At 37.7% G+C, this 27,740-nt stretch overlaps 1 protein-coding gene across 2 annotated transcripts in view; it reads left to right on the forward strand.

The window, feature by feature from the left end:
• dicer1 (dicer 1, ribonuclease type III) overlaps positions 1–27,740 on the forward strand; it is a 67,018-nt gene that overhangs the window by 11,917 nt on the left and 27,361 nt on the right. The window contains exons 3-23 of one of the 2 annotated variants that reach the window (XM_059352742.1): positions 148–258; positions 2,015–2,215; positions 3,144–3,306; positions 3,523–3,653; positions 5,315–5,449; positions 5,554–5,714; positions 8,041–8,209; positions 9,392–9,864; positions 10,688–10,820; positions 12,645–12,887; positions 14,679–14,833; positions 15,889–16,021; positions 16,241–16,316; positions 16,434–16,573; positions 17,046–17,225; positions 17,559–17,772; positions 19,331–19,484; positions 20,674–20,856; positions 22,084–22,189; positions 23,926–24,101; positions 26,286–27,033. In XM_059352742.1, the coding sequence (XP_059208725.1) occupies positions 2,102–2,215; positions 3,144–3,306; positions 3,523–3,653; positions 5,315–5,449; positions 5,554–5,714; positions 8,041–8,209; positions 9,392–9,864; positions 10,688–10,820; positions 12,645–12,887; positions 14,679–14,833; positions 15,889–16,021; positions 16,241–16,316; positions 16,434–16,573; positions 17,046–17,225; positions 17,559–17,772; positions 19,331–19,484; positions 20,674–20,856; positions 22,084–22,189; positions 23,926–24,101; positions 26,286–27,033 (3,987 nt within the window). In that variant the 5' untranslated portion in view covers positions 148–258; positions 2,015–2,101. Of the gene's footprint in view, positions 1–147; positions 259–2,014; positions 2,216–3,143; positions 3,307–3,522; positions 3,654–5,314; positions 5,450–5,553; positions 5,715–8,040; positions 8,210–9,391; positions 9,865–10,687; positions 10,821–12,644; positions 12,888–14,678; positions 14,834–15,888; positions 16,022–16,240; positions 16,317–16,433; positions 16,574–17,045; positions 17,226–17,558; positions 17,781–19,330; positions 19,485–20,673; positions 20,857–22,083; positions 22,190–23,925; positions 24,102–26,285; positions 27,034–27,740 lie in introns of those variants that run through there. The other variant, XM_059352743.1, reaches the window with a different exon arrangement.

Below are 27,740 nucleotides of genomic sequence, written 5' to 3' on the forward strand. Positions count from 1 at the left end.
AGGTTGTTGTTTTTAGGTAATTCAGAAGCCTATGTACATCAGTTTCCATTACATCTTTTTACAGCCAGACGTCTTCTAGACTTCTTGTAATACCTGTGCCATGTCTGAAATGCATTATTATAACAGTGTTTTCTTTTGATTTCTCAGGTCTGTTTCCAGCTAAACGTGGGGAAGCATCGCAAGTTGATTAAGAGATATATTATGATGAAGCCCAGATTAAGTGTTGTCTGCTTATCCACAAAGTCTCAGTTATTACCTGTACGTATATTCCTCAGACATTGATTCTGTCACTATTATTCCAGCCTATTCACCAATTAAACCTCCCTTCAACACTTTTGGTCTCAATGTAAACAAGCTGTTCCCAATCTCTTAACAAGTTATTTTCAACATCTAAATTAGACTTTTCAAGCTCTAAGTAAATGTTGCCATGTTCCAGGCAAACTGTTAAATAAGCTTGGTGTTGGAGATCTCAGGTTCAATACTTTGTGCCAATTAAATATACAAAATTAGGCCTCATTTCAAGAGAGACAAAATGTTTTTCCAATAGTTATAGTGAAATAATAATTTCTTGGTGGGAATAAACAGCATAGGTTATGTCAACTTTTAGTGAAACTTGTGTTTTGAAAACGTTGTTCATTTTTGCATGTCGGCAAAAAAAAAAAAAAGAGAATCACACCCATGGTCCTTAGGGGTCAAAAAGGACCCCATGACATTTGACTGGTTTTAAGACATGTAGAAAAAAAATATTCCCAACTTTTTTTTTTCACCTTTTAAGGCAACCTTTTAAGACCAACAAATTTTATATGTATTGTATTGTATATAATGTTCATATTTTTTTCATTATTATTGATACATTTTAGTCAATCTAGGCCTCATTTCAAGAGAAAAAAAGTAATAAAACCTGAATATTTTTTTTCAATAGTAATAGTGGGAAAAAAATCTTGATGGGAATGCACAGAGGTTATGTCAACTTTTACTGAAACTTATGTTTTGAAAGCATTGCACATTTTAAGATGTCAGCAAAAAAAAGTTATATTTTATATTATCTATAAAGGATGCAGAGACGCACATATGCTGAAAATTTCAGTTTGGGGTCAAAAAGGACCCCAGGACTACATGAGGGTTAAGAGCATTCATTTTTATGCATTCTGTTATTTTACAGTATTGTTCTACAGCGTTGGAAAAAAAAAAAGCGAATTTGCAATGGCCGTCTCTAGGTGAGCCTTTTAAAATACACAAAACTCAACAGAAGATACACTAGAGGCAATGCAAATTCCACTCAACAATAGGTAGCATACAATCAGAACTCAAATAATACAAGACATAAATACAATCAACCCCCCAACAAACAAGAAAACAAGAAAGTGCCAAATCATATGACTGCATAAAAATAGAAAATATATGCTACATCATACATGGAATGCATCAAATGGGCACTGTGATCAGTATCAGCCAGTTCTGCTTTCCAGCAATTGGTGAATGGTGCAAAAATTCTAATTGACACATCTCACAGCCAACATCTCATTCAGTGTTTACAATGTAAAAGCCCAAAAAATGTAATCAATCAATCAATCCATCCATCCATCCATCCATCCATCCATCCATCCATCCATCCATCCACCCACCCACCCATCCATCCAAACTTTATTGCAGACTCCAATGTCCAAATAGACATACAATCACATACAGTACATAAAAGCAAACATACAGTGGAAAAGGTGTTATATCACAGAATATAAAAAAAGTGCTTATGCAAATTCAATAAAAAGGCATTAATAATAGCAGTAAAAAGTGGCCTATAAAAACAGTGCTTATACACTTCCTATAAAAGAGACAAATACCAGTGTTTCTACATATAGGATCGGTATCTACCAGAACTACACCTTGTGTTGGTCAACTGTATAATAAGATTATTCTTTAATGATTAGTGTACTAAATTTTGATTTTACAAAGACCCTACCTGCCCATTTGCAGTTGTGCGATGCATTAACAGTATTTGCGCCTCCCCTGCCAGTGAACTTGTGAGAAGAAGAGGATGATGAAATGAGATAAAGTGGACGTCTGGAGGAGACCAGCCCCCTCACCTCCACCTCTTTGAAGCATGGCAGGCCTACAGCTTGTCACCCCTGCCACTTCACCCATGGGGCCGTTCTTTGGTCTGCCTTGGCAGCAGGAGGCTATCCATGATAACATCTATACACCTAGGAAATATCAGGTAAGAACCAAGGTTATTATAGTTAACGAAATAACGAAAACTAGAATTGAAATAACATTTTTGTTTACTGAAATAGAAATAGTAGTAAACCTTTTTGGTTGATATGAAATGTATTCATCGATCTGGTTTTATGACTTTAAGAGATTAAGGTGTCAAATCTACCAGAAAAACGTGCAGATTTATGAGATTTAAAGTGGTGAATCTGCGAGAAAAAAGTTGTTTTTCCCCCCACTTTTGTCTGCGACTTTTTTCAAGCAGATTTGCCACTTTAAATCTCTTAAATCTGCAAATTTTTTCTTGTAGATTTGGCACTTTAATCCCCCCCCCGTATTTTTATTTTTATTCATACTTAATACTCAGCCTTAATATGCCGTCATAGTCAAGTTCTCCTCGTACAAGTCCATGTGGTTCTACGACCAAACAGAGAGACATGGGAACCTAATTTTGATATCCACTGAGGTTACCAAATATAGTTCTTCGCCCGATAAAGGGTTAATAACCTTATTGGAGCTAAGATGGATCAGACAAAGGAAATAAAAGGCAAAATTTATTGTGACTTTTTTGAATCTCGCACCCAACAAATACCCCATCACAAAAAAACTAAAACTAACACTAAAACTAATAAAAACTAAACTAAAACTAAGCATTTTCAAAAAAAACTAAAAACTAATTACAACTAGCAAACTCACTCTAAAAACTAATTAAAACTAACTGAATTTGAAATGAAAAATCCCAATGAAATCAAAACTAAACTAATGAAAAATACCAAACTGTTATAACCTTGGTAAGAGCTGCAAGCCCCAGTGGATGTGTTGACTAGCTGTCAAAGTGATTGATTTCCATTCTGTTGTTGTCATCGATTAATATTGTATTTATTTAAGCTGACATTTCATCAGCTCACTCTGTGCTCCTGTACCTCCCTCCACAGGTAGAACTTCTTGAAGCAGCTCTAGAACATAATACTATCGTCTGCTTGAATACTGGCTCAGGGAAGACCTTTATTGCAGTACTTCTTACAAAAGAGCTCTCCCACCAAATCCGTGGACATTACCAAGAAAATGCAAAGAGGACTGTTTTTCTGGTGAACACAGGTAACTGCTACAGACGATGCTTGCTATTGTTCTTGATGTGCCACAGAAGTTTCCAGGTGCTTTAGTGTCACTTTAAAAACAATAAAATACATTTTGAAAAGGGTATGTTCCCTTTTAAGTTCCAATTGTTCATTCAAATACAAATGCATGCAGTGATTTACCTTGAACTTAATTTTGCCCAGTTTTTTTATGGTTTCTCTGGTCTACATTGTCCAGCTTTGTCTGTAGTTCAGCAAGCAGCTGCAGTCAGGACTCACTCTGACCTCCAAGTGGGAGAGTACACAGATTTGGAGGAGACCTCAGCATGGACAGTCCAACAGTGGAGTCAAGAGATAATCCAGAATCAGGTGTGTTGATCATTTACATAAGGTAACACAAGCTTCATACTAGTTCTTGCAGAGTTTTGTCAGGCTTAAAAGTAGGCCTAGCTGGTTCTTTGATACAGATGGCCTTTTCATGAATAGAGTTAACAAGAAGTTTCCAGAGAATAATGTCCAACCGTCCTGCTAAACTATACCTCCCAGTAGGGGTGGGCGATATGGCCCTAAAAGAATATCACAATATTTCAGGGTATTTTTGCGACAACGATATTCTTGACGATATTAAAAAATACTTAAAAGTATATAGAAAATATGATTTTTTTTTTTTTTCTGTATAAATAAAAAATGTACAACAAAATGAAAATCAATCATAAATCTATTTATTTTATGAATAATGTAAATATACTTTCAGTAGCTTGAAATGTGTCGTTAGTGCAGCACATTAGACTCTGTCGGGCCGCTACAGTCCGGGTAATTAATGGGAAACCCTTATGCCACTACGTTAAGAAGTAGGAATGTTGCCAATATCATGATATGCATTTTTTTAATCATAAAAAAATGATACCGGTATAATCGTGAACAATACGATATGGCACACCCCTACCTCCCAGTGTATGCTGGTTTCAAACACAAGCATCGCAAAGCTCCAATACAGGGTGTGCCACGGCAGCCACGTGGATTAGATGCATAGACTGGGTGCTATTTTCTGCTGAAGCATTGATGTTGTGCTATTGTGGTAACCTAGTAAGGTCTAACAATAGACGCACTGGTTAAATTGTTCATTTTATTTCTGATCATAAACATAGTGATTGTGAATTGATCGTGAGTGTCCGGTGCTTGTAAACAAACGGAGATCGCTAAGTGAACACCTCCTGCAGCAGCAGCACATACACACTGTACTGCTACAGAGCTATCTGTTAGCCTATTAGCAATTTGCAGACTGGACGCTAAGGGGTTAACATCCCCTCCGGCTCTGCACCTGGAAGAGACTGCTGCAGGAGGACTGTGCCGCTTCGACTTGTTCTTTCAATAAGAAGAAGTCTTAAGAAGGAGTCTAGTCACCAGAAAAAGTAGCTGGATTTATCTCCAGTCGCTTTTTTGAAAAATAGTCCCTAAGGGGGTCTGAAAAGTCGCTAAATTTAGCAACAACGTCGCTAAGTTTTGAACACTGCTTCATGGCTTTTACAAATGGTGTGTGTTGTTGTTGTGTAGAGTACTACGTCACATCCTGCTTAGCGATCTATCCAATCAGTAACCAGGCTGTTTTCAGGGGAGAAAAGAGACCCTGCTCTTAAACAGGGACTTAAAAAGTCCTGACAAAAGTCCGCTCTGGACGGCTCATATTCAAAGTAGGGGTGTTTCAGCGAGTGGGACCCGCCTCATTCAGGGTATTGGGCGGTGGTGGAAACAGCCCTTCTCATCCACATCCACTTTGCAATCAGCATATCGTATCACATCCTCTTCACGACATGATTCCACAGATAGCCCTTTGTGCAACAGTAATAATCATCCAAGTGGGAACCCAGTGTGCTGAATATAGTCATATGGATTAAATGAAGAGGATTTTTACTGATCAAGTTTCTCAAAACTGCCCTAAAAAGTGCCGATTGAAAAGCCCTAAAATACTCTGTGGTCATTGTTGACAATCTTGTTCTCTTCCCTCCTGTCATTCTCTTTCTCTTATACAGGTGCTGGTCATGACTTGCCACATATTCCTACACGTTCTGAGGAATAAAATCTTACCGTTGTCTAAAATCAACTTGGTAGTCTTTGATGATTGTCACCTGGCCATCACTGACCACCCTTACTGTGAGATAATGAAGGTAAGGTCGTAGTTGCAAAGTAAAGTTCTTGTTTTTTCTTTGCAGGACTGTCAAACAGTCTAAGAGAATTGTGAATGAGCTGGCTCTCTTCTGTCTTTGTGCAGCTATTTGAGGACTGCTCGTGCAGTCCTCGTATCCTGGGTCTCACAGCCTCCATTCTGAATGGAAAGTGTGAGCCGTCAGAACTGGAGCAGAAGATCCAGAATCTGGAGAGAATCCTGAAGAGCAATGCTGAAACTGCCACTGACCTTGTGGTCCTGGACAGGTACTACAAGCGATTCTACATCTCCTATACCAGACACCTGCACTGAAAAAAGAAAATAGTTGAACCAACTTAATTGAATTGTTTCATTTGGTAACACCTAAATGAATTAAGTTCTTTCAAATTAATTTAAAATCAATTGTGTTAATCTAACTTATTAAATTAATTTGAAAGAACTTAATTCATTTAGGTGTTACCAAATGTGTGCATCTCAATAAATTAGAATATCATAGAAAAGACTAAATATGTCAGTAATTCATTAAAAAAAAAGAAGGAAATTCCATAGATACATTACACACAAAATTAAAACATATGTCTTCATTTATTTAATTTCATCTAATTATAATGATTATGATTATGATGATTATTATTAATGAAGACCTAAAATTTAGTGTCTTTACAATTACAAAAATAAATTTATATATTTAATATGGAAATGTTGGGCTCTGAAAAGTAGGGCTGGGCGATATGGACCAAAACTCATATCCCGATATATTTAGGCTGAATATCTATATATGATATATATCCTGATATTTTTATGGCAAAGTGAGAGCAAATGTTCAGTCAAAGTCAAAGAAAAATATGACATGTCACAAGTAGTTTTATTGAAACTGTTTAATTAAGTGAACATAAATACTGTATAACAACAGGAGTACCTTTTTTTTTTTTTTAAATCAAAGCTCCATAAAGTGTACATTAAATAAAAAATATCTTAAATAAAAATAGCCTATGAAATAAAATAGGACAATCTCTTTCTGAAATAAATATATTTATATGAGAAAAGAATAACGAACATGACAAAATAACTAAATATGACAAACCCTAATAAGGGCAGCATTTATATAGAAAGCAGCTTGCCTTGATTAGGGATCACAGCTCAAATTTGAACTATATCAATATATGGTTTCATTCCATATCACATTTAAAAATATATCGATATATGTGTTATATCAATATATATCGCCCAGCCCTAATTTCTTCTAATTATGATGATTATGGCTTACATTTAATGAGGACCCTACATTTAGTGTCTTTACAGTTACAAAAAAAACAATTTTAAAAGTATGTTTAATATGTAAATGTTGGCCTCTGAAAAGTATGTCCATCTATATCAGCTATTCTCAACCTTGGGGTCGCGAGATGATTTCTGGGGGTCGCCAAATCATTTTGGAAGTCAGCTCTGTCTCCACTGTGTTAAAGTGTTCATGTGTTAATGTGTTTTAGTCTTTTTGGTCATTTTGTGTCTTTTTTTGATCATTATGTGGTCAATTTGTGTCTTTTTTGGTCATTTTGTTTCTTTTTTTGTGGTAATTTTGTGTATTTTTGGTCATTTTGTTTCTCTTTTGGGTCATTTTGTGTCTTTTTTTGGTCATTTTGTTTCTTTTCTGGTCATTTCTTGTCTCTTTTGGTCATTTTCTGGCCTTTTTTGATCATTTTGTGGTCAATTTGTGTCTTTTATGGTCATTTTGTTTCCTTTTTTTGGTCATTTTGTTTCTTTTTTGGGTGATCTGAACTGTGCGTGTGAGATTCTGTTCAGTGAGTGGGGGTAGCAGACAACATGCATGTTAAATTGGGGGTCGCGACACAAAAAGGTTGAGAACTACTGATCTATATGACTCAAAACTTGGTTGGGGCTGTTTGACTACTGGAAATGGACTTTTCCATCATATTCTAATTTATTGAGATGCAGCTGTATATCTGAGGGCTAATTGTGTCCAGAGTTTTGGTCGTCACAACCAAGGTTATAATAGTTTGGGGTTTTTCATTAGTTTTAGTTTTAATTTCTTTGTGATTTTTTATTTTAAAATTCAGTAAGTTTTAATTAGTTTTTAGAGTGAGTTTGCTAGTTTAATAAGTTTTTATTTTATGGGAAATGCTTAGTTTTAGTATAGTTTTTAGTAGTTTTAGTGTTAGTTTTAATTTGTTTGTAATGGGCTATTTGTTGGATTCGAGATTCAAAAAAGTCAGAATAAATGTTTCCTTTATTTCCTTTGTCTGATCCATCTCAGCCCCAATAAGTTTATTAAGTCATAAAACCAGATAGATGAAATATATTTCATACCAACCAAAAAGGTTTACGTATGAAAAAAGTTGACAAAGACGAAAACGAAGGACATTTTCACTATAATTTTAGTTAGTTTTGTAACCACACAATACAGTTTCAGTTAGTTATCGTTTTTTTAAAAACTCTCGTTTTTATTTTTATTTCAGTTACGAAAATGTTTTTTCAATTCTATTTCTTGTTATTTCATTAGTTTTCGTTAACTATAATAACCTTGGTCACAACTAAACACTGAGAACCCAGTCTAACCAGTGTATTATGTTTCAGATACGCCTCCCAGCCTAGAGAAGTGGTGCTGGACTGTGGCCCCTATGTGGATAAGAGTGGCCTCTCTTCCTGTCTGCAGGCAGAGCTGGATGAAGCTATCCACTTCCTGGATGACTGCAACATATGTGTTGCCAGAGAGGACCGTGATCCCACATTCATCTCCAAACAGGTCAGAGCTACAGAGATTGAGTGTTTTCTTTTTTTTTCTCCTTTTTATTATTTGATGATTTGACCTGGATTTTTTTTTCAAATTGTGTGTGTGTGTACTGACATGCAAAAATGTATTTTCTTTCTGCGGGTGTACATTTACTGCACACAGAAAGTGTTTGATAAATAATGTTTTAGGACTGAAAGCTGGGAAGGAAGATTGCCAGTTCCCTGTCTCCATATGACAATCTGCATCTGAGCTTACATCTTGCTTATTTCTTCTATAGTACAAAATCACATAAAACACATAAGAAGGGTACTCCACCAAGGCCATGCCCCATCTGTCAGTGTTAACATAAGTAAGAAATAATTTGCCTATCTGCCCTGTGATTTAGATATGGTCCAAAATGTAATGGGTCCTTGGTCCATGCTACATCCTTCCAGTTTCATGAATTCGGCCATTTAGTTTTTCTTTAATCCTGCTGACAAATAAACACCAAAAAACAACAACAACTGAACAAAAAACCCAATAAATTCTAAGCTGCACTAGTGTCAGAATTTGGTATTAACCACCACGTGTATATGCATAGAAGTGCACTTAAAATCGAGCTGTGCTTGTAATTCTCCCCTGCCAACTCGCTCACATTTACTATGAGACTTGCACAGTTGACACTTCTCACTAGAAGTTGTGTTTGATTTTTTTTTTTTTCCTCGTCGTGATTTTGATGGGCAGGGTCATAGAAAATACAGCCATAATCTATTATTACCTGTCAATAGCATTAAATAAAAAATAAAATATATATATATATACACACACACACATATACATATATATATATATATATATATATATATATATATATATATATATATATATATATATATATATATATATATATATATATATAGACAGAAAGTCAGTAGGTTTACATGACACTTGAAAAAAACGAGTTATTGCCTTAGTGTGACTATAACTGGACAACTGAAGTGCATGTAAACATGTTAGTCCGACTAATGTTGGAGTTCTCCAACTCCGATTAGGACAGATAATGCGATTGGAATAGGATTTTCGCCGGAAACTTCATTAGCCGCTCGCATTAGCCGGTCAGTAGCGATACAATAAAATGTATTATTATTATTAGTTCATGAGTTCATAAAAGAGGTTGTCATTAACTGCTGTTCACATTACCTCTGTCCTCTGCAGGTCCTGAGTGACTGCCGGGCCGTCCTGCAGGTCCTGGGACCCTGGTGTGCTGATAAGGCAGCAGGCATTATGGTACGGGAGCTCCAGAAGTACATCAAACATGAGCAGGAGGAGCTCAACCGCAAGTTTCTGCTCTTCACCGACACCATCCTTCGCAAGGTGCATGCCCTCTGCGAGGAGCACTTCTCCCCCGCCTCGCTGGACCTCAAGTTCGTCACCCCCAAGGTCCTCCGGCTGCTGGAGATCCTGCACGAATACAAGCCCTTCGAGCGCCAGCAATTTGAAAGCGTGGAGTGGTACAACAACCGCAACCAGGACAACTATGTGTCCTGGAGTGACTCTGAGGATGAAGACGAGGATGAGGAGGTGGAGGCAAAAGAGAGGCCTGAGGCCAATTTCCCCTCACCGTTCACCAACATCCTGTGTGGGATCATCTTTGTGGAGAGACGTTACACAGCTGTGGTCCTCAATCGGTAGGGCTCTGTCATCTTCATGGCTGTGATGGCTCTACTTTAGTTATGTCAACTAAAACAGAATTCAGTTTTTCTCTTTATGTGCTCGTGGGAGGCCTTTAGAGATGTTCCCATACTATTTTTTCCCTCCCGATACCGATTCTGATACTTGTGCTGGGGGTATCGGCCGATACCGAGTACCGATCCGATACCAGCATATTATAAAAAAGATGTCATATTACACCTGCATGACTGTGATATGATTATCATTGTGGTAAGGCCTGGCTCAGGTTAAACCCTTTGTAAAACATGAATAAATACAACAGATTCAAGCCATTTATTTTTAAATTAAACAGTATACAAAACAGTAGTGCAACAGCAACTTATATAAATAAATCTGGGAGTCCGGGGGCATGCTCCCCCGTAGAACATTTTTGCCCTAAAAGCCTAAATTTGGTGCCTCTTACACATTCTAATGCCACTATTCCATCTTAACCATTGCATATATACTTGAACGCACCATTAGCCACCGGACTCTCTGCGGCTCATGGTGGATCGGTGCCTGGACTCCAGTACTCGCCAATACCAATGCCAGCATTTTCGGCAGTATCGGAGCAATTTCCGATACCGGTATCGTAATTGGAACAACTCTAGAGGCCTTTAATGTGAAGATAATAGCTCTTGTCTTTTTAACTAGAACCTTGACCCTGTTGAAAACACTGTTTATAACCAAGACCTAAGATCTCCAATGACTTTCCCAGGTTGTGCCACTGCAGCTGAGAGAAGCTGTAAAATGTCACTAATGTGTCATCAGTCACACGAGCTGTCTGCGTTTCTTCCTCAGTCTTATCAAAGAGGCGGGGAAGCAGGACCCAGAGCTGGCTTACATCAGCAGCAACTTCATCACCGGCCACAGCATTGGCAAGAACCAGCCGCGGAACAAGCAGATGGAGGTGGAGTTCAGGAAACAAGAGGAGGTATACATACTGAAATGATGTGGATGTTTAAAGGCCAAGAACCATGTAGGGACAGCCGTTTAGATGGATGGATGGATGGATGGATATACTTTATTTACCCCAAGCTGGGAAATTACAGTGTAGCAGCAGCATTGCATACAGTGACAATGACAACACAATTAAATAAAAAGAACAACCTAGGCATACTTCAAGCAATAAAATATAAAAATACGATAAAATACAATAAAAATACAATAAAATGTAATGTAAAAATAAAGTGTCTAAAGAAGGAGTATGTATTAAGGAGTAGAATTCCAGTGCAGAATAAATATGAATATGCAGTATAAAAATATTGGTGCTATGAAACAAATAAGGTGCAATGAATAGTGTCCATAAAGAACACATAAAGTGCATAACGACGGTATGTAATGAACCAGACTATTTGTTATTATTTTTAAGTTTGTGTTTAGGGGGTCCAGATGTCTGTAGTACTGAAATGGAGCAGAGACAGACAGACTCTTTCTGAGCCTGCTTCCTTGCTATGATAATAATGATAATATTTATATAGCACCTTTCAAAAATGAGTTACTAATGCTGTACAAAAGAAATAAAACATATCAAATGCAATTAACTGACAACAACAAAATAAAACCACAATATATTGATTGCCCTCAAGGGTGCCCCTTCATACAATAAATGATGATGATGTGCTCTCTAGAGATTCTATAATACAGTATCACCCAACTGTGAAAAATGTTATGAGATTTTTGCTCTCATTTAGCTCTCAAAGTGCACAAAATCGATGCATTTTACTTAAAAATGTAAAAGTTTTCTCCCAGGGGGGCCCCCAGAGACCCCTAGATGGTTCGGTTCAATGGTTTTAATTGTCAGTACCATATCATTAATTACTTTGGATACATCTGGATTTTCTTTAACTTGATGCTAATTGTAATCAAGGATGAGGACTATTTCATTATACATGATGCATCATAGCTTTTTGTGTGCTGGTGGGGCTCGATGTTGTGCAGAATGTGCCCTTTTTATTTTTTCGCCCCTGCCCTTCTAACAGTCTGAGTCCACCACTGTATAGCTTTGCCTTACCAAAGCAGTTGGAATGGACTGTAAATGTCATACTAAATGTTGTGTCATGTTGTTAGATGTAGATTATTTCTATGGCAAGGAAAGAATTTATTGATTCATCATTCAGTATTCCAGGGTTTCCTCAAATAACTTGTTTTTGATCATCATACATCCTCATTTTTTGTTTTCATTTCTTACTTTTTGAAGAAAACCCCTTTTTTTTTCAATCACTATGCTTCTGGTACACAAGGTCATTTTTGACCCATGTTGTGCATTAGAAGGTGTTTATATACATATATGTTTATATGTAAATTGATGTTTTTTCCAATGGGAATTATTATTTGGTGGCTCTAATAAGTCTCAAATGTTAAAATATGTGATTTTCCAATGTAATCTGGTGGTTCTAACAACTCTTTTAAAGTTAAACCTTCAAAATAAGACAAACATAGTCACACATATACTCAAATTGTTAATTTAGTGTATCACTTTTTTTATCACTACGCTTCTAATGCACAAGGTCATTTTTCCCCCGTGTGTAAACTTGATGTAATAATACAAAAAATATTTTTCTTCATAAAGTATGAAAGGAAAAAAGGATATAATCTGTTGTAATAAAAAAAAAAGATATTCAACACACAGCCAGCATGAAATAACATGGGAAATGAATGTGGGTCATTTTGGACCCATGTTGTGCATTAGAAGGTGGTTATATGTTGTGCATCAAAGGGTTAAAGCGATATAAGGACTGGATTCTTTCTATCACAGGTTCTCCGCAAATTCCGGGCTCATGAAACCAACCTGCTGATCGCCACCAGCATCGTTGAGGAAGGCGTGGATATCCCAAAGTGTAACCTGGTGGTGCGCTTCGACCTGCCCACAGAGTACAGGTCCTACGTCCAGTCCAAGGGCAGAGCTCGAGCACCTGTCTCCAACTACATCATGCTGGCTGACAGTGAGAGGACCAAAGCCTTCGAAGAAGATCTCACTACCTACAAGGCCATAGAGAAGGTAAACTTCTCTCTTTGTTTGTTTGAGTCAGTCAGTAGTAGATCTAGGACAGGGGTGTCAAACTCAAATACACAGTGGGCCAAAATTTAAGACTTGGACAAAGTCGCGGGTAGGGATGGGTACCGAATTCGGTACTTTTATAGGTACCGACCGAATTCCGTCGGTACTACCGAGTACCGATTCATGTAAAATCAAACGGTACCTAAACGGCGTTAACTTTAAACTGATCATTGATTTCAACCTGTTTTCATTTAACGTCTTTGATTAACAAGCGTGCTGACGATCGCACTATTTTTTATTTTTTTATTTACCTCCTCGTCTGGTCCTGTCTGCTCACCGCGGCCACTAGCCACTAGCTGCTGCCCTCTTCCAACCCGGTGCAGAGACGAACAGCCGGCTCTAGGCCTGCTAGCCGCCAGCTGCTATCTCTCCAATGTCTACCCGGGCTTGGCCTTCGTCTGCCTCCAGATTGGACCTTCCTTACTCCGTTTGCTCTCTCCATTCTTCTGTAGACCAGTCATTAGCAGCTAGCAGCTAGCTGCTGCATCTCTGGTCCTCCGCTAATACTCCGCTCTTCAACTCAGGAATATTACCTGCCACTTTACTCCAAACTGCCTCGCTGAAATTAAATCCCTCGGATCCTGCGTCATCCTCGATATGTGCACAGAGCAGCCCAACTCAACTTTGTTTATTCCAACCATGCTATGCCCACAATACTGTCTGACCGGTGCTGCGCCGCACAGCTACGACGTCATCACAACAAATCACACGTGCACTTTCAACCTTTTTTTTTCTTTTCTCCTCCGTTCACTTGCCACCTGAGAGCGCTCCTCTGCATTCTTTGATAACACTGCAACCTTCATGTTACAAAATGCACGTTGACTCAACAATAAAGCACTGCTCATCCTGGATTTTATATTGTTTTGATATATTTTTTAAAGTTTATATTTTGAGAAATAAATATGTTGAATTGAAAAAATTAGATTTTATCATTAAACAAATTAACATTTATTACCACATAAACAAACGCAAAAGTACCGAAAATTGGTACCGTTGAGAACCGGTACCGATTCCCAGGTACCGGGTATCAGTACCGTATCGGTTCAAATGTGAAAGGTACCCATCCCTAGTCGCTGGCCAACATTGATATTTATTGAAAAAATTGACCTAAACAAGTTCAAACGAAATGGAACAAGCAAAGTTTGATATAACTTAATATTGCAAACATGCAAAATCGAATATCAAATAAAACAAACAAACACATCAATGGCATTCATTTCTTAAATAAAATTCAAATAAAAATCTTATGTCCCTTTATTTTATATGCGGCCTTCTTTAAATTTAAGTTTAACAGTAATCTTTTTCCATAGGCTAAAAATGAATGTGAGAATAAAATAACAATAATAAACCAAATGACTAATAATAATATCCTTCAATGAATGTGCAACCATTCAAGCCCATGCCTTGGACTAGCAAGAAAAAGTGCATAAAGACAACTTTAATTGTTGCTCAGTTTGCTACACACTGATCTACTGTGTTCAAGCCAAAACACCAGCAGAGCATTCTGGGATTTGTAGTATTATTTATTTGCGCTGTATAATACCGGCGGGCCAGCTCTGGTTGTCATTTGGTATTTCCTTGCGGGCCAAATATAATTATACTGCGGGCCAAATTTGGCCTGCGGGTCAGAGTTTGACACCTCTGATCTAGGAGGTGTGTTGGTAGAATTAATATATAACAGTTGGAACTGAAGCAGAATGAGGCAGTGATGATAACTTTACTTATGAGCAGATCTTGAGGAACAAGTGCTCCAAGTCAGTTGAAGTGAGTGAGTTTGAAGTGGAGCAGGTGCTGGACGATGACAACATCCTCCCACCTTACGTGCTTCGATCGGAGGACGGAGGTCCACGGGTCACCATCAACACAGCCATCGGACACATTAACAGGTAGGGGGATGTTTCTGCAAACATGAAAAACTTAAGACTTCTCTTTTTAATTTGGCTTTTACCTGAACCGTTTTTAGAGATTTTTCTGCTCATGCATCTTAGTGTTATGACATCTTCTCTTTTATTTATTTATTTATTCATTTATTTATTTGCTACTATTTATTAGCAGGGTTCGTACGGGTGCTTGAAAATGCTTGAATTTAAATGTTGTATTTTCAAGGTCTAAAAAGTGCTTGGATTTTGGATAAAGTGCTTGTAAATGCTTGAGATTCTTACTGTATTTCTCCTGCAATCTGACTATTTCCATCTATAGACTATAGATAATCAAATGTTCAATGTAAATAAAAATGAGTAGCCTATCTGAAATGAAGACCGTTCCTCTTAAAAGTGTAATACCATCGCTGTTGCTATGGTTAAGTGAAATCTGCCCTTTTAGTATGTAAGTACTCATCTAAAACATGCAATAACAGGTGGAAGATACTGGAAAAGCTTGAAAACTGACCTTAAAAATCCTTGAAAAATGCTTGAATTTGACCACTACTTAGGTGTACCTGTAAAGAACCCTGTTTTATTTATATATATATTATTATTTTTATATTATTTATTCATTGTTTTATCTTATTTTATCTAGCTTTTAAAAAAAAGTTTTTTATTGTTGTTATTATTTACTTTTATAATCTTATTCTATTTTATCTTACCTTACTTCATTTTTTTTATCTAATTCATTTCTAAACTGCCTCCAGTGTTTCCTCACTGCTCCATGTTGAGATGGAGCTTCCTCAGTTTGTGCTTTGTTTTTAATAGGATGGTGGATGGAGGGTTGGGGATGGGCGGAGGGTGTTTGCTTGCTTCTATGTTTTGTTATTTTTATTATTATTATTATTATTATTATTACTTTCTCCTTTTTTATGTAAAGCACTTTGTCTTGCATCTCTCTTGTATGAAAAGTGCTATTCAAATAAAGTCTGATGAAAGGTTCATTAAGAAAAAAAACATGAAGACGCATAAATCAGCTTTAAAGTAGCATTTTAATGTCTCTCTGCTCTGGTGCTCAGGTATTGTGCTCGGCTGCCCAGTGACCCATTCACCCACTTAGCTCCTAAGTGTAAAACTGCAGAGAGACTGGGTGAACACTTCCAGTCCACACTCTACTTACCCATCAACTCCCCTCTGAGGGTTCCTGTTAAGGTGAGCAACAACATCTGTATTTTGAGAATTTTGGTGATATTTACACCCTTAAGTAGGTGTGACCTGAATGTTCATGATTTCCCCCCATATTTTAACACACTACACTGATTTCATCAGTATACACTAATACAGTGTGCTTTTTTCAGCCTCCCTTCTGGGGATTTAGTTAGAATTTATCATATTTCAACTTCTGGGTTCTTTCATTTTATGTCTCTACAGGGCCCTTTAATGAACTGTGCCAGACTGGCAGAGAAAGCAGTTGCACTAGTATGTTGTGAGAAACTCCACAAAATAGGTAAAAGCAGAATTTTAGAGAAGAGATTTTGAAGATGCCTGATTAGGACAAATATTGGCTGTCACCTCTATAGAACTTTTCCCTTCATCTAGCTTCTCTTGCTTTTGTTCCACCCAGGTGAGCTGGATGATCACCTGATGCCCGTGGGAAAGGAGACAGTAAAGTATGAGGAGGAGCTGGACCTCCATGATGAGGAGGAGACCAGTGTACCAGGGCGGCCCGGCTCGACTAAGAGGAGGCAGTGCTACCCTAAAGCCGTAAGCTACACTTCACTGACTTGGCATTTGAAAGCAGGACCTAATATTAGTTTTTTGTGTGGTTTATTTTATGGGACAAACCCTGAAATACCTTCGACTGTCAGATTGACCTGGTCCCTGTTCAACATTTATGTTATTTTTCACAAGTACATTTTTATTTGCTATCAAAAAATATAATGCCAATTTGAATGTAATACTAGTTTCTGACAGTTACTGAGAGATTTCTCAGGAGAAAACCAGCTTTGTTTACCTGTATATCATCTGTTAATCGGTACTTGTCACCTGGATGTGATGCCATAGATTTATCTTTTCGTTTATCTTTCTCGGGACAATGAGATAAATATCAATAAGAAATATTCAAAAAGCTCAGTGCACATTTGTTTGTCTTAGGATGTGAATATTCATAAAGCTGTGAGCACTTGGAATGCTTATGGCATTTAGTAACTTGTATGTGTGTGTATGTGTTGTACAGATACCAGAGTGTCTGCGGGACAGTTACGCTGTTCCGGAGCAGACTTACTACCTATATGTGATTGGGATGGTCCTCACCACCCCTCTCCCTGATGAACTCAACTTCCGCAGAAGGAAGCTTTACCCGCCGGAGGACACCACCAGGTGCTTCGGTGTCCTGACTGCCAAACCCATACCTCGAGTATGTCACCTGGTTAAAACCTTCCTTTATTCTCTCTCATCAGACAAACATGTTCTCGCTTTTAGAAGTACTGTTCTTTTATTAACTTATGGCAAAGAAAGGGGGGAAGAACGCTCAAACAAGGTTAAATTAAGATATTTATTAGAATGAATGGAAAAGGACAAATTAAGTGTGTTACCAAGGAAGGATCCTTGACTTTAGGATACAGTCAGTGTATAGAGGGACCGAGAGAGTACACAGCAACAGACAGCCAGGCTTATAAAAAAAATGTGTTGATGCACCATGCTTTCATCGTTGGTTATGCATGCTAACTAGTACTCTAACTCTGTACAGATCCCCCATTTCCCGGTGTACACTCGATCTGGTGAGGTGACCATCTCCATCGAGCTGCAAAAGTCCGGCTTCACGCTTACAACCTCCCAGCTCGACCTCATCACCCGCCTGCACCAGTATATCTTTTCCCATATCCTCCGCCTGGAGAAACCTGCACTGGAGTTTAAGCCCACGCTGGCTGACTCGGCTTACTGCGTTCTACCTCTGAATGTTGGTGAGTAAAACCACTCTTTTTTTTTTTTTTTGATAAAGGTCTTTTTATTTGAAATGTTCACTATATGCAAAATACAAAATACAAACATAATACAGACAGTAACTTATCCCTGGTCACCACCTCCCCACCCACCAGACCTGTGCCGCTAAATCAAAGATAGTAATTTTATGTACTTGATAAGATGAGTCGCGTAAACAAATACAGCAGAAACAAAAAACACCTATGTGACCATACAAGTAAAGGGTTTACATATATTGCAGGGTTGCATTTTCTGCTTCTATCTGCTCCACAAAGGCCAAGAAAGGCTGCCAGGTTGCATAGAATTTCAAAACGGATCCTTGGAGAGAGAATCTTATTATTTCTAGCTGCAGGTTTTGCATCGTCTCTCTAATCCAGTTGGAATATGAAGGAGGAAGAGGGTCTTTCCATCTGAACAGGATGAGACGTCTGGCCAGTAGTGTACCAAAGGCCACCACATTGGACTTACAATGACTTAAATCCACAGCCTGTGGAGTGATAATAAAGCAGTGAGAGGAGATGGATCTATCAGCTCCAGTCATATTTTAGAGAGAGTATTGAAAATTTACTGCCAGAAGTGATGTAGTTTTGTGTAATAGAGTTGCATGAGCTTGCTTGCATCTATCACAGAACTACACTGCAAAAAAGTTGGGTGAACTCAAAATTTTAAGGCAACAAACTTCGATAAAATTTTAAGTTGGACAATTGAACTAAATATTTTAAGTTTTGTTTTTGAGTTTGCTCAACTCTGAATTCAGATTTTACAATTACAATTTTACATTGTAATAACTTTTAATCCTTACTTCTGCTAACTTCTGCAATGTGCTGAATTGGCACGATTGTAACGCCGCTATGAAATGTCAGCTAATGTTGCGACCGCAATTTTGAGTTAGCATTGATACGCTAATGGCTACTCTTGTAGCTGGAACAAGCAGCGCCACTAGCATCAGTTAGCCGCTAGCATCGGTTAGCCACTAGCATCAGTTAGCCGCTAGCTTTCACTAATGACCGAATTTCACCGCTTTCCTGCATTTCACAACAAAGAAATAAGAGTTAGCAGAACTATTGTCCCTTGTTTTGAACCTCAACTTAAAGATATAAGTAACAACAACTCACCAACTCGTTTTGAGCAGACAACTGGCTTCCTGTGTTGTGCTAACTTACATTATTGCCCTAAATGTCAATCATTTATATTTCCAAGTTTTACCAACTTAAATCACTGTTTTACAAGTTGGCTTTTTTTGCAGTGTAGGGTTTACCTCCGGTCTAATTCTGGACAGCCTAACCTTTGACCAATGAAGCCGGTGCACCTTAAATTGTACAACTGTATGCCTTTGGCAAATAGATGATGTGTGAATCCTCCTAATGGCTTTCTGCCACACTGCATCTGGAATCTGTTCATTTAAATCCTCTTCCCATTTGTGATTGAGATCATCTGTAAAACCACTCTTGATTGAAAGTGTTGACTTACTTTATTTTAACCAGACACTTATTGGTTTCCTTCCATTATCCTCTCTCTGCTGCTTCACGGCTCATTCAGTTGGGGACTGTAACACACTAGATATGGACTTTAAGTTCATGGAGGACATTGAGAAGTCTGAGGCTCGTACTGGCATTCCTACCACCCAGTACACCAAGCAGAACCCTTTCACCTTCAAGCTGGAGGACTACCAGGATGCTGTCATCATTCCACGGTAACACACAACCATATGAACATTCTGCACTTTTTCTGTCTTTAACCCTTGTTGGTCCTCCAGTTCAGCTATTCTCAACATTGGGGTCGGGACCGCAATTGGGGTCGCGAGATGATTTTTGGGGGTCGCCAAATCATTTTGGAAGTCAGCTCTGTGTTCATGTGTTAATTTGTTTGTCTTTTTGGTCACTTAATGTCTTTTTTTGGTCATTTTGTGTCTTTTTTGTGTCTTTTTTTGATCATTTTGTGTCTTTTTTGTGTCTTTTTTTGATCATTTTGTATCTTTTTTAGTAATTTTGTGTCTTTTTGTTGATAATTTTGAGGTCAATTTGTGTCTTTTTTTGGTCATTTTCTGTCTTCTTTTAGTAATTGTGTGTCTTTTTTTTGGTCATTTTCTGTCTTTTCTGGTCATTTTCTGTCTTTTTTGGTCATTTTCTGTCTATTCTGGTAATTTTCTGTCTTTTTTGGTCATTTTCTGTCTTTTTTGATCATTTTGTGGTCAATTTGTGTCTTTTTTTGGTCATTTTGTTTCTTTTTTGGGTGATCTGAACTGTGCGTGTGAGATTGTGTTCAGTGAGCGGGGGTCGCGGACAACATGGATGTTAAATTTGGGGTCGCAACTCAAAAAGGTTGAGAACTACTGCTCCAGTCCACTATACACCCATCCTCCTCAGGGGTCAAATAGGACCCCATGACACAAGACAAAAAAAAAATTATACCAACTTTTTTTTTCACCTTTTAAGGCAACTCATGACCAAAAAATTGATGTATCCTTTTCATATTTTTTTTCATTATTATTGGTAAATCTTAGCCAAATATACAAAATTAGGCCTCATTTCAAGAGAAAAAAATAAAAAATAAAACCCACATTTTTTTTAATAGTTATAGTGAAATAATAATTTCTTGATGGGATTGTACAGATTAGGTTATGTCAACTTTAGTGAAATTTTATGTGTTGAAAACATTGTTCAATTTTTCCAAAGGATGCAGAGGGGCACATGTGCTGAAAATTTCAAGCAATTCTATGTGAACCTAACCTATATTAATCGTATGTTGAAAATGATTTGGGGTCAAAAAGGAGCCCAAGAGGACACAAGGGTTAAATGTTTCTGATGTATGAGGAACAAACTGAGATGTAAAGAATTAAGTGATTTGATCCACATAATGACTGCTGCACTGCTCCTCCCCAGGTATCGTAACTTTGATCAGCCTCATCGCTTCTATGTTGCTGATGTGTACACAGACCTGACGCCCCTCAGTAAGTTTCCTTCACCAGAGTACGAGACATTTGCCGAGTACTACAAAACCAAGTACAACCTGGACCTGTCCAACCTGAACCAGCCGCTCCTGGATGTAGACCACACCTCCTCCAGGTCAGCAGCACAGGGATCATCAAGGTTTAAGGGGAGATGTCATGAAAAAGTCACTTTTTCAGTGCTTCAGCACACACAGTACATTTTGGTATCAAGAGTGCCTGCCAGCCCACAAAAGAGAGGAGCGCTAAAACAAAGCATTTGTGACAGAGTGTTTATACAGTTATATTCAATGTGAGAAAAAGAATGTGCTGCTAGAAACTAGTAGAGCATATTCTGCCCTACAAAGTCTAACAGCAGTAACTACATTTTTGGTCAAAATTGAGTTATAACTAAAAAATGAACTCCTTGATGTCTGTTTTATCTTGTGACAAAGTTTTAGATTTCAATTTTGCTTTATTTCAGAGAAATAATTATATAAAAAACACAAAATCCAACTCAAAACCAAGCAGTAATTACACTTACCACAGTCTGCTTTGGATATAAATACTAATTTAAACATAAAAATAATAGAAATTATAAGTTTATTTGAAAGGAAAATTATTATCTAGATAGTGATGAAGTAAAAAAAGGGAGATCAAATTATGTTAAGACTAAAAAATAACATTTCTTTACCATATTAAGTCTAAAATACACAAATCTCTGAATAGAGTTGTCAAACACGTTTAAATACACTGATAACAAAATCAGTTTGAAAATGTTTATTCACTGAAATTAAAAAAGCTGAAAGAAGACAGCAACATTACTATTGGAACCCTTTACAGCAAAACCAAAGTACAGTAACTATGTTTTTGGGGTCAAAGGTCAAATAAATCATCATGATTTTTGAGCATAAATTAAAATAAATTATTCCATCAATACATGTAGAAATAAGTGTCATACCACTTATCTACCTGTAACCCATTTGGCTGGCAAGTTAAAAAACATTTTAAAAAAACTATAAAGCAGTTTTTCTAAGTTTTCCCTTCTGTGTAGTTACTGCTGTTAGGCTTTACTGTTGTATTCAAAGGGATATTCTGCCCTACAAAGCCTAACATTTAAAATATTTAAACATTCAATTCTTGTTTTTTTTTAATGTTTTGGCAAGAGAACATGTTTTGTCTAATGTCTTACAGGTAAACTAATTAGAGTTCTCTTTTTCAAGAGATTTTGAGAATATTTTTAGCCAGCCCTTGAACCTTGGTTATTTCCTATAATGTGATTAGCAAAAGCCAAAATTTGAAAAAAGCACAGTCAGTTTATTTGGACATGTATAAATTGGAGGCTCCTGTTTTCTTGTGCTCTCAGACTGAACCTTTTAACCCCTCGCCACCTGAACCAGAAGGGCAAGGCCCTGCCACTCAGCAGTGCCGAGAAGAGGAAGGCCAAGTGGGAGAGTCTGCAGAACAAACAGGTAACGGCTCCTTCGCTCACACTGATGGTTGCACTGTGCTGAAAAACAACCCACCTCATTCATTTTAGTGAAGCCACCGTGTTGGGATCTGGAAAAAATAGTAGCACCTGGATTCACTTTTGCACCGTCATCTTACCTTGTACCTTGTAAAGGTAGAGAAGGGCTAAAATGATGTTCTTCTTGATAACACTTGTAAAATCCTGTTTCTAGGTGTAATAAACTGCTGATTAACCTTTAACTCTACAAAATGGGTCACTTTGCGCCAATGTTAGTCTACCAGTGAGGCACTTTGTAGAGTAATGATTGATATTACAATCTACCAATCCTCATCCAATCATCCAAAAGGAGCCACCAGTCACATCAAAGGTCTGCAGAAGGTGGCTATTTGCCGTTTCCATGGTTTCGTTCACCACTATGTAGAGACTTATAAAGTCCACACAAAGTAAAGCATATTAAAATGATAACTCGTATACAACAACTTCCTTACTTACTACTAATAATCAATAATTCTGAGGTTATTGAGGGAAAACTCTTAGTTAATGTCTTACTGGTTGTATAATAAGGCCATGCAGAATAAGGCGTTAATAACTACTTAATAATGACTAATTAAGAGACAATATGTTACTTATTTGCATGCTAATAAGTAACTAATTAATGTTGAATATGTGTTCCCTAATATAAAGTGTTACCCAAACAACATATGTAAACAACACAGGGCGAGTGTTGCTCTGAGCGTGCACCTGAGCGTGTCCTTTAGGCTAGTTTCCAGTTTCCTGTTGTCACGACTTGCAACGAAGCTGATGAAGTCCTGGTATACATTTACTGCCCTGCAAAGCAAAAAGGCAGTAACTGCATTTTTGGTCAAAAATGAGTTATTATCATTTTCATGACTTTCAAGGCATCCTTTGTTATGTGACAAAACATTTTATCTCAAATGTGTGTTGTTTTGGAGAAAAATGGTAGTCGTTTGTACAGTAACTAAACGGCTGGATTACAGGATAACTTTAAAGTCATTTTTCTCAGTTCTGCACTCTGCGTAGTTACTGCCTTTTTGCTTTGTAGGGCAGTTTAGATGTGGTGTGTCTGTGTGAATGTAAACACTACAGACATCAGTTTCAGCTCCCCCAGTCTATTTGTTTATTTGTTTATTTATTAAGGATCCCCATTAGCTGGTACCTTAGTAACCAGCTAGTCTTCCTGGGGTCCACAGGAACAACACAGAATATACAGAAAAACATATTCTCAATATATCAAACATTTACAGATAAGGTCAATCACAATAAACCTAAAAAGGATAAGAAAAGGTAAGAACAACATTCAAAAATGTACAGCTTGTATAAAATAACATTTCAGTTTCTTTTTTAATACCTGTTTACTTTCAGTGCAACAGAGGCAGATTATTCCACAGAGTAATTGCTCTATAGATAAAAGATGGCGATAAGGCCTTTGTTCTTGGGTGAGGCACTTCAAGCTGACCGTTACTGGACCCTCTAGTGCTATAGTTGTGCAAGGAGTTTCTACACACAATTTGATTAATTAAAAAGTCAGGCGCTTCATTAATCAAGACTGACTGAAACATTACAGCAGTGCTTGACGGTAACCTGTTATCTACCATCAGCCATGAGAGGGAATCATGCATGCGGTTAACATTAGACCGGGTGGAGCAGCCCAATACCAACCGTGCAGCCTTGTTTTGGGCAATCTGCAGCTTTCTATGATGGTGTTGTGTTTGTCAGATCCTGGTTCCAGAGCTGTGTGCCATCCACCCCATCCCTGCCTCGCTGTGGAGGAAAGCAGTGTGTCTGCCCAGCATCCTCTACCGCCTCCACTGCCTCCTGACGGCTGAGGAGCTCAGAGCCCAGACAGCCAGTGAAGCTGGAGTGGGATCCCAGACCCTCCCCCCTGACTTCAGGTTCACGTTTACATTTACATTTAGTCATTTAGCAGACGCTTTTATCCAAAGCGACTTACAGGAAGAGTAAAAACAAACAATCAAGGTATAGTGCAATAATAATTAGTGCATCAATAAGTGCTAGTGACAATTCTTTGAGGAGTAGAATTATCGTGTGGTGCTAGGAAGAAGATGCTCTCTGAAGAGCTGAAGGTCTTCAGGAGGTTTTTAAAGGTAGAGAGGGACGCCCCAGTTCTGCACTGAAAAAAGAAAATAGTTGAACCAACTTAATTGAATTGTTTCATTTAGTAACACCTAAATGAATTAAGTTCTTTCAAATTAATTTAAAATTAATTTGAAAGAACTTAATTCATTTAGGTTACCAAATGAAACAATTCAATTAAGTTGGTTCTTTTTTCAGTTGTGGTTGGAACTGGTAGTTGTTCCACCAACGGGGAACAAGAAATGCAAAGAGTCTGGATTGTCTTGGACCAACAGGTTCACGTTGCACACACTACACAGCATCAACGTTATTTAATCTGCTGAAGCAGGACTTTCCTTAATTCATGCATAATCTCAGGCATATGAAGTCATCTGTAAATCTGCAGGGATGAATTCAGATCTGTTTGACAGGTGGCAGCCACAGGTGGTGTAGATCAGTTAAAGCCTGTCAGTGGATTGGTACAATCAACAACACACTCAAAACCTAATGTGGAGGCAATGTATATATTTCAACAAAAAATGTGTTACTGCCTAGCAAGGTTATAATAGTTCTGGATTTTTCATCAGTTTTAGTTTTAATTTCCTTGTCAATTTTTGTTTTCAAATTCAGTTAGTTTTAATGAGTTTTTAGAGTGAGTTTGCTAGTTTTGATTAGATTTTATTTTTCGTAAAATGCTTGGTTTTGGTTTAGTTTTTATTAGTTTTAGTTTTTTTGTAATGTGGTTTTTGTTGGGTGCCAGATTCAATAAGGTCACAATAAATGTTTCCTTTATTTCCTTTTGTTTATCCATCTCAGCCCCAATAAAGTTATTAAGTCATAAAACCAGATAGATGAAATAGATTTCATATCAAACAAAAGTTTATGTATGAAAAAAGTTGACAAAGACGAAAACGAAGGACATTTTCACTATCATTTTAGTTAGTTTTAGTTAGTTTTGTAACCAGAACATACAGTCTCAGTTAGTTATCGTTTTTTTAAAAAACTTTTTATTTTTATTTCATTTAACGAAAATGTTTTTTCAATTCTAGTTTTCGTTATTTCGTTAGTTTTCGTTAACTATAATAACCTTGGTGCCTAGGGAAAACTAAGGAGCGAGCCTTTTTTTTGACAGATTGTGCCAGTTTATTAGCTTCAAAACAGAGACCACAGACTTTAACTTTTATCCACAGGCAGGAAGATCAAGACCGGTCAAATCATGCCCTAACTAATGTCTGTTTTATCTTGTGACAAAGTTTTAGATTTCAATTTTGCTTTATTTCAGAGAAATAATTATATAAAAAACACAAAATCCAACTCAAAACCAAGCAGTAATTGCACCTACCACAGTCTGCTTTGGATATAAATACTCATTTAAACATAAAAATAATAGAAATTATAAGTTTATTTGAAAGGAAAATTATTATCTAGATAGTGATGAAGTAAAAAAGTGAGAGAAAATTACGAAATATAACATTTCCTTACCATATTAAGTCTAAAATACACAAATCTCTGAATAGAGTTGTTAAACACGTTTAAATACACTGATAACAAAATCAATTTGAAAATGTTTATTCACTGAAATTAAAAAAGCTGAAAGAAGACAGCAACATTACTATTAAAACCTTTTACAGAAAAACCAAAGTACAGTAACTATGTTTTCGGGGTCAAAGTTCAAATAAATCATCATGATTTTTGAGCATAAAAATTACATCATCAATACATGTAGAAATAAGTGTCATACCACTTATCTACCTGTAACCCATTTGGCTGGCCAGTTAAAAAACATAAAAAAAAAACTTTAAAGCAGTTTTTCTAAGTTTTCCCTTCTGTGTAGTTACTGCTGTTAGGCTTTACTGTTGTTGTTTTTTTAATTTGAAAACAAAAATTGTAACTAATGCTGACACAAAAAGGCTCATTTTTAGGTTATGATGGTTTGTGTGTAGGCTTACCCAAAACTCTTTCAACATTGTGACGTACTGATGGTCTGTGTGTGTATGTGGCAGGTATCCAAACCTGGACTTTGGCTGGAAGAGATCTATCGACAGCAAAACGTTCATCTCCTGTTCTGACTCCTGCAGCGAGGATGATGATGGTCACTGTAAGCACCAAGAGACTGTAACCCCTGACCCCGACCCCCTAACACATCCCAGTGATCACCACTCTTCCCTGCCCGAGCAGAGGCCCCCGGTGGCCCCTGAGCCCGGAGAAGCCACATGCACAAGGAACCTAACCAACGGCACTGCCCAGGTCACCAACTGTGATGACGACGGTCACCGAGACGACGAGCACCTTCACCAACATAATTGCCAACGCTCCCAGCCCAGCTCCCCTGGGCTGCAGAGTCCTGAATCAATACAAACCACTACCTCAGTTCCTGTGCAGCCCTCTCACAGCTTGAAGAAGCCCAGCTCCAGTCCTCCACAGCCTAGTGATGAATGTACGCCAGGGAGGACCTCAGACCACGCAATTAAAGCTACCTCAGTCTGCAGCCGGGCAGCCATGGCTCCCAATGCTCCCACAGCACCTTCTCCTGATCCCACAGCCCAGGCAGGAGACTCCCCCAAAAGCCTGGGGCCCAACCCGGGCCTCATCCTACAGGCCTTGACCCTATCCAACGCCAGCGACGGCTTCAACCTCGAGCGTCTGGAGATGCTGGGGGACTCTTTCCTCAAGCACGCCATCACCACGTACCTGTTCTGTACCTACCCCGACGCTCACGAGGGTCGACTTAGCTACATGCGCAGCAAGAAGGTGAGCCACTTCATGACTAAGTTAAAGAATGACATCATCAAGTCCTATCAATTAGGGCTGGGCGATATGGACCAAAAGTCATATCCCAATATATTTAGGCTGAATATCGTTAAACGATATACACTACTGGTCAAAAGTTTTAGAACACCCCAACTTTTCCAGAATTTTATTGAAAATGATGCAGTTTAATGTCTCAGTGTACTCTGAAATTAATGCATATAACAAATAAACAATTGAAGTTAAAAAAGAAATCATAAAATCAATTTAGAAAGGAAAATGTATTCTAAACTTTTGACTCATCAAAGTAGCCACCTTAACAGATATAACAGCTGAACACACTCAATGGAAATCAAATATTCTTCAGAAAGTTCTTCCCAACTCTGTTGCAGAAGTTCCCTTAAATGTGGAGCAACTTGTAGGTTGTAGATGATCAAGAAGAGTTGGGACACCTGTAGGAATTGGTAGCAACTTAGCAACTTTCAAGGCTTGATCATCCTCCGTTGCTGCAGAACTGCTTTAAGTTGTTAACCCATTTCTTGTTCCCTGAAAAAGGCCTTTTTGTATTCTGAAACATTCTGAAATATACATTATTATATACAAGAGTATTTTTATTTTTTTTTGCAACTGTTGAGATTTGCACTTCACACTACATTTTAGATTTTTATTTATTTATACAGACTTTAAAAAAAACATATTTTCTATATCTT

The sequence above is a fragment of the Centropristis striata genome, chromosome 16, assembly GCF_030273125.1.
Source record: "Centropristis striata isolate RG_2023a ecotype Rhode Island chromosome 16, C.striata_1.0, whole genome shotgun sequence".
In the NCBI taxonomy this organism is placed as follows: domain Eukaryota; kingdom Metazoa; phylum Chordata; class Actinopteri; order Perciformes; family Serranidae; genus Centropristis; species Centropristis striata.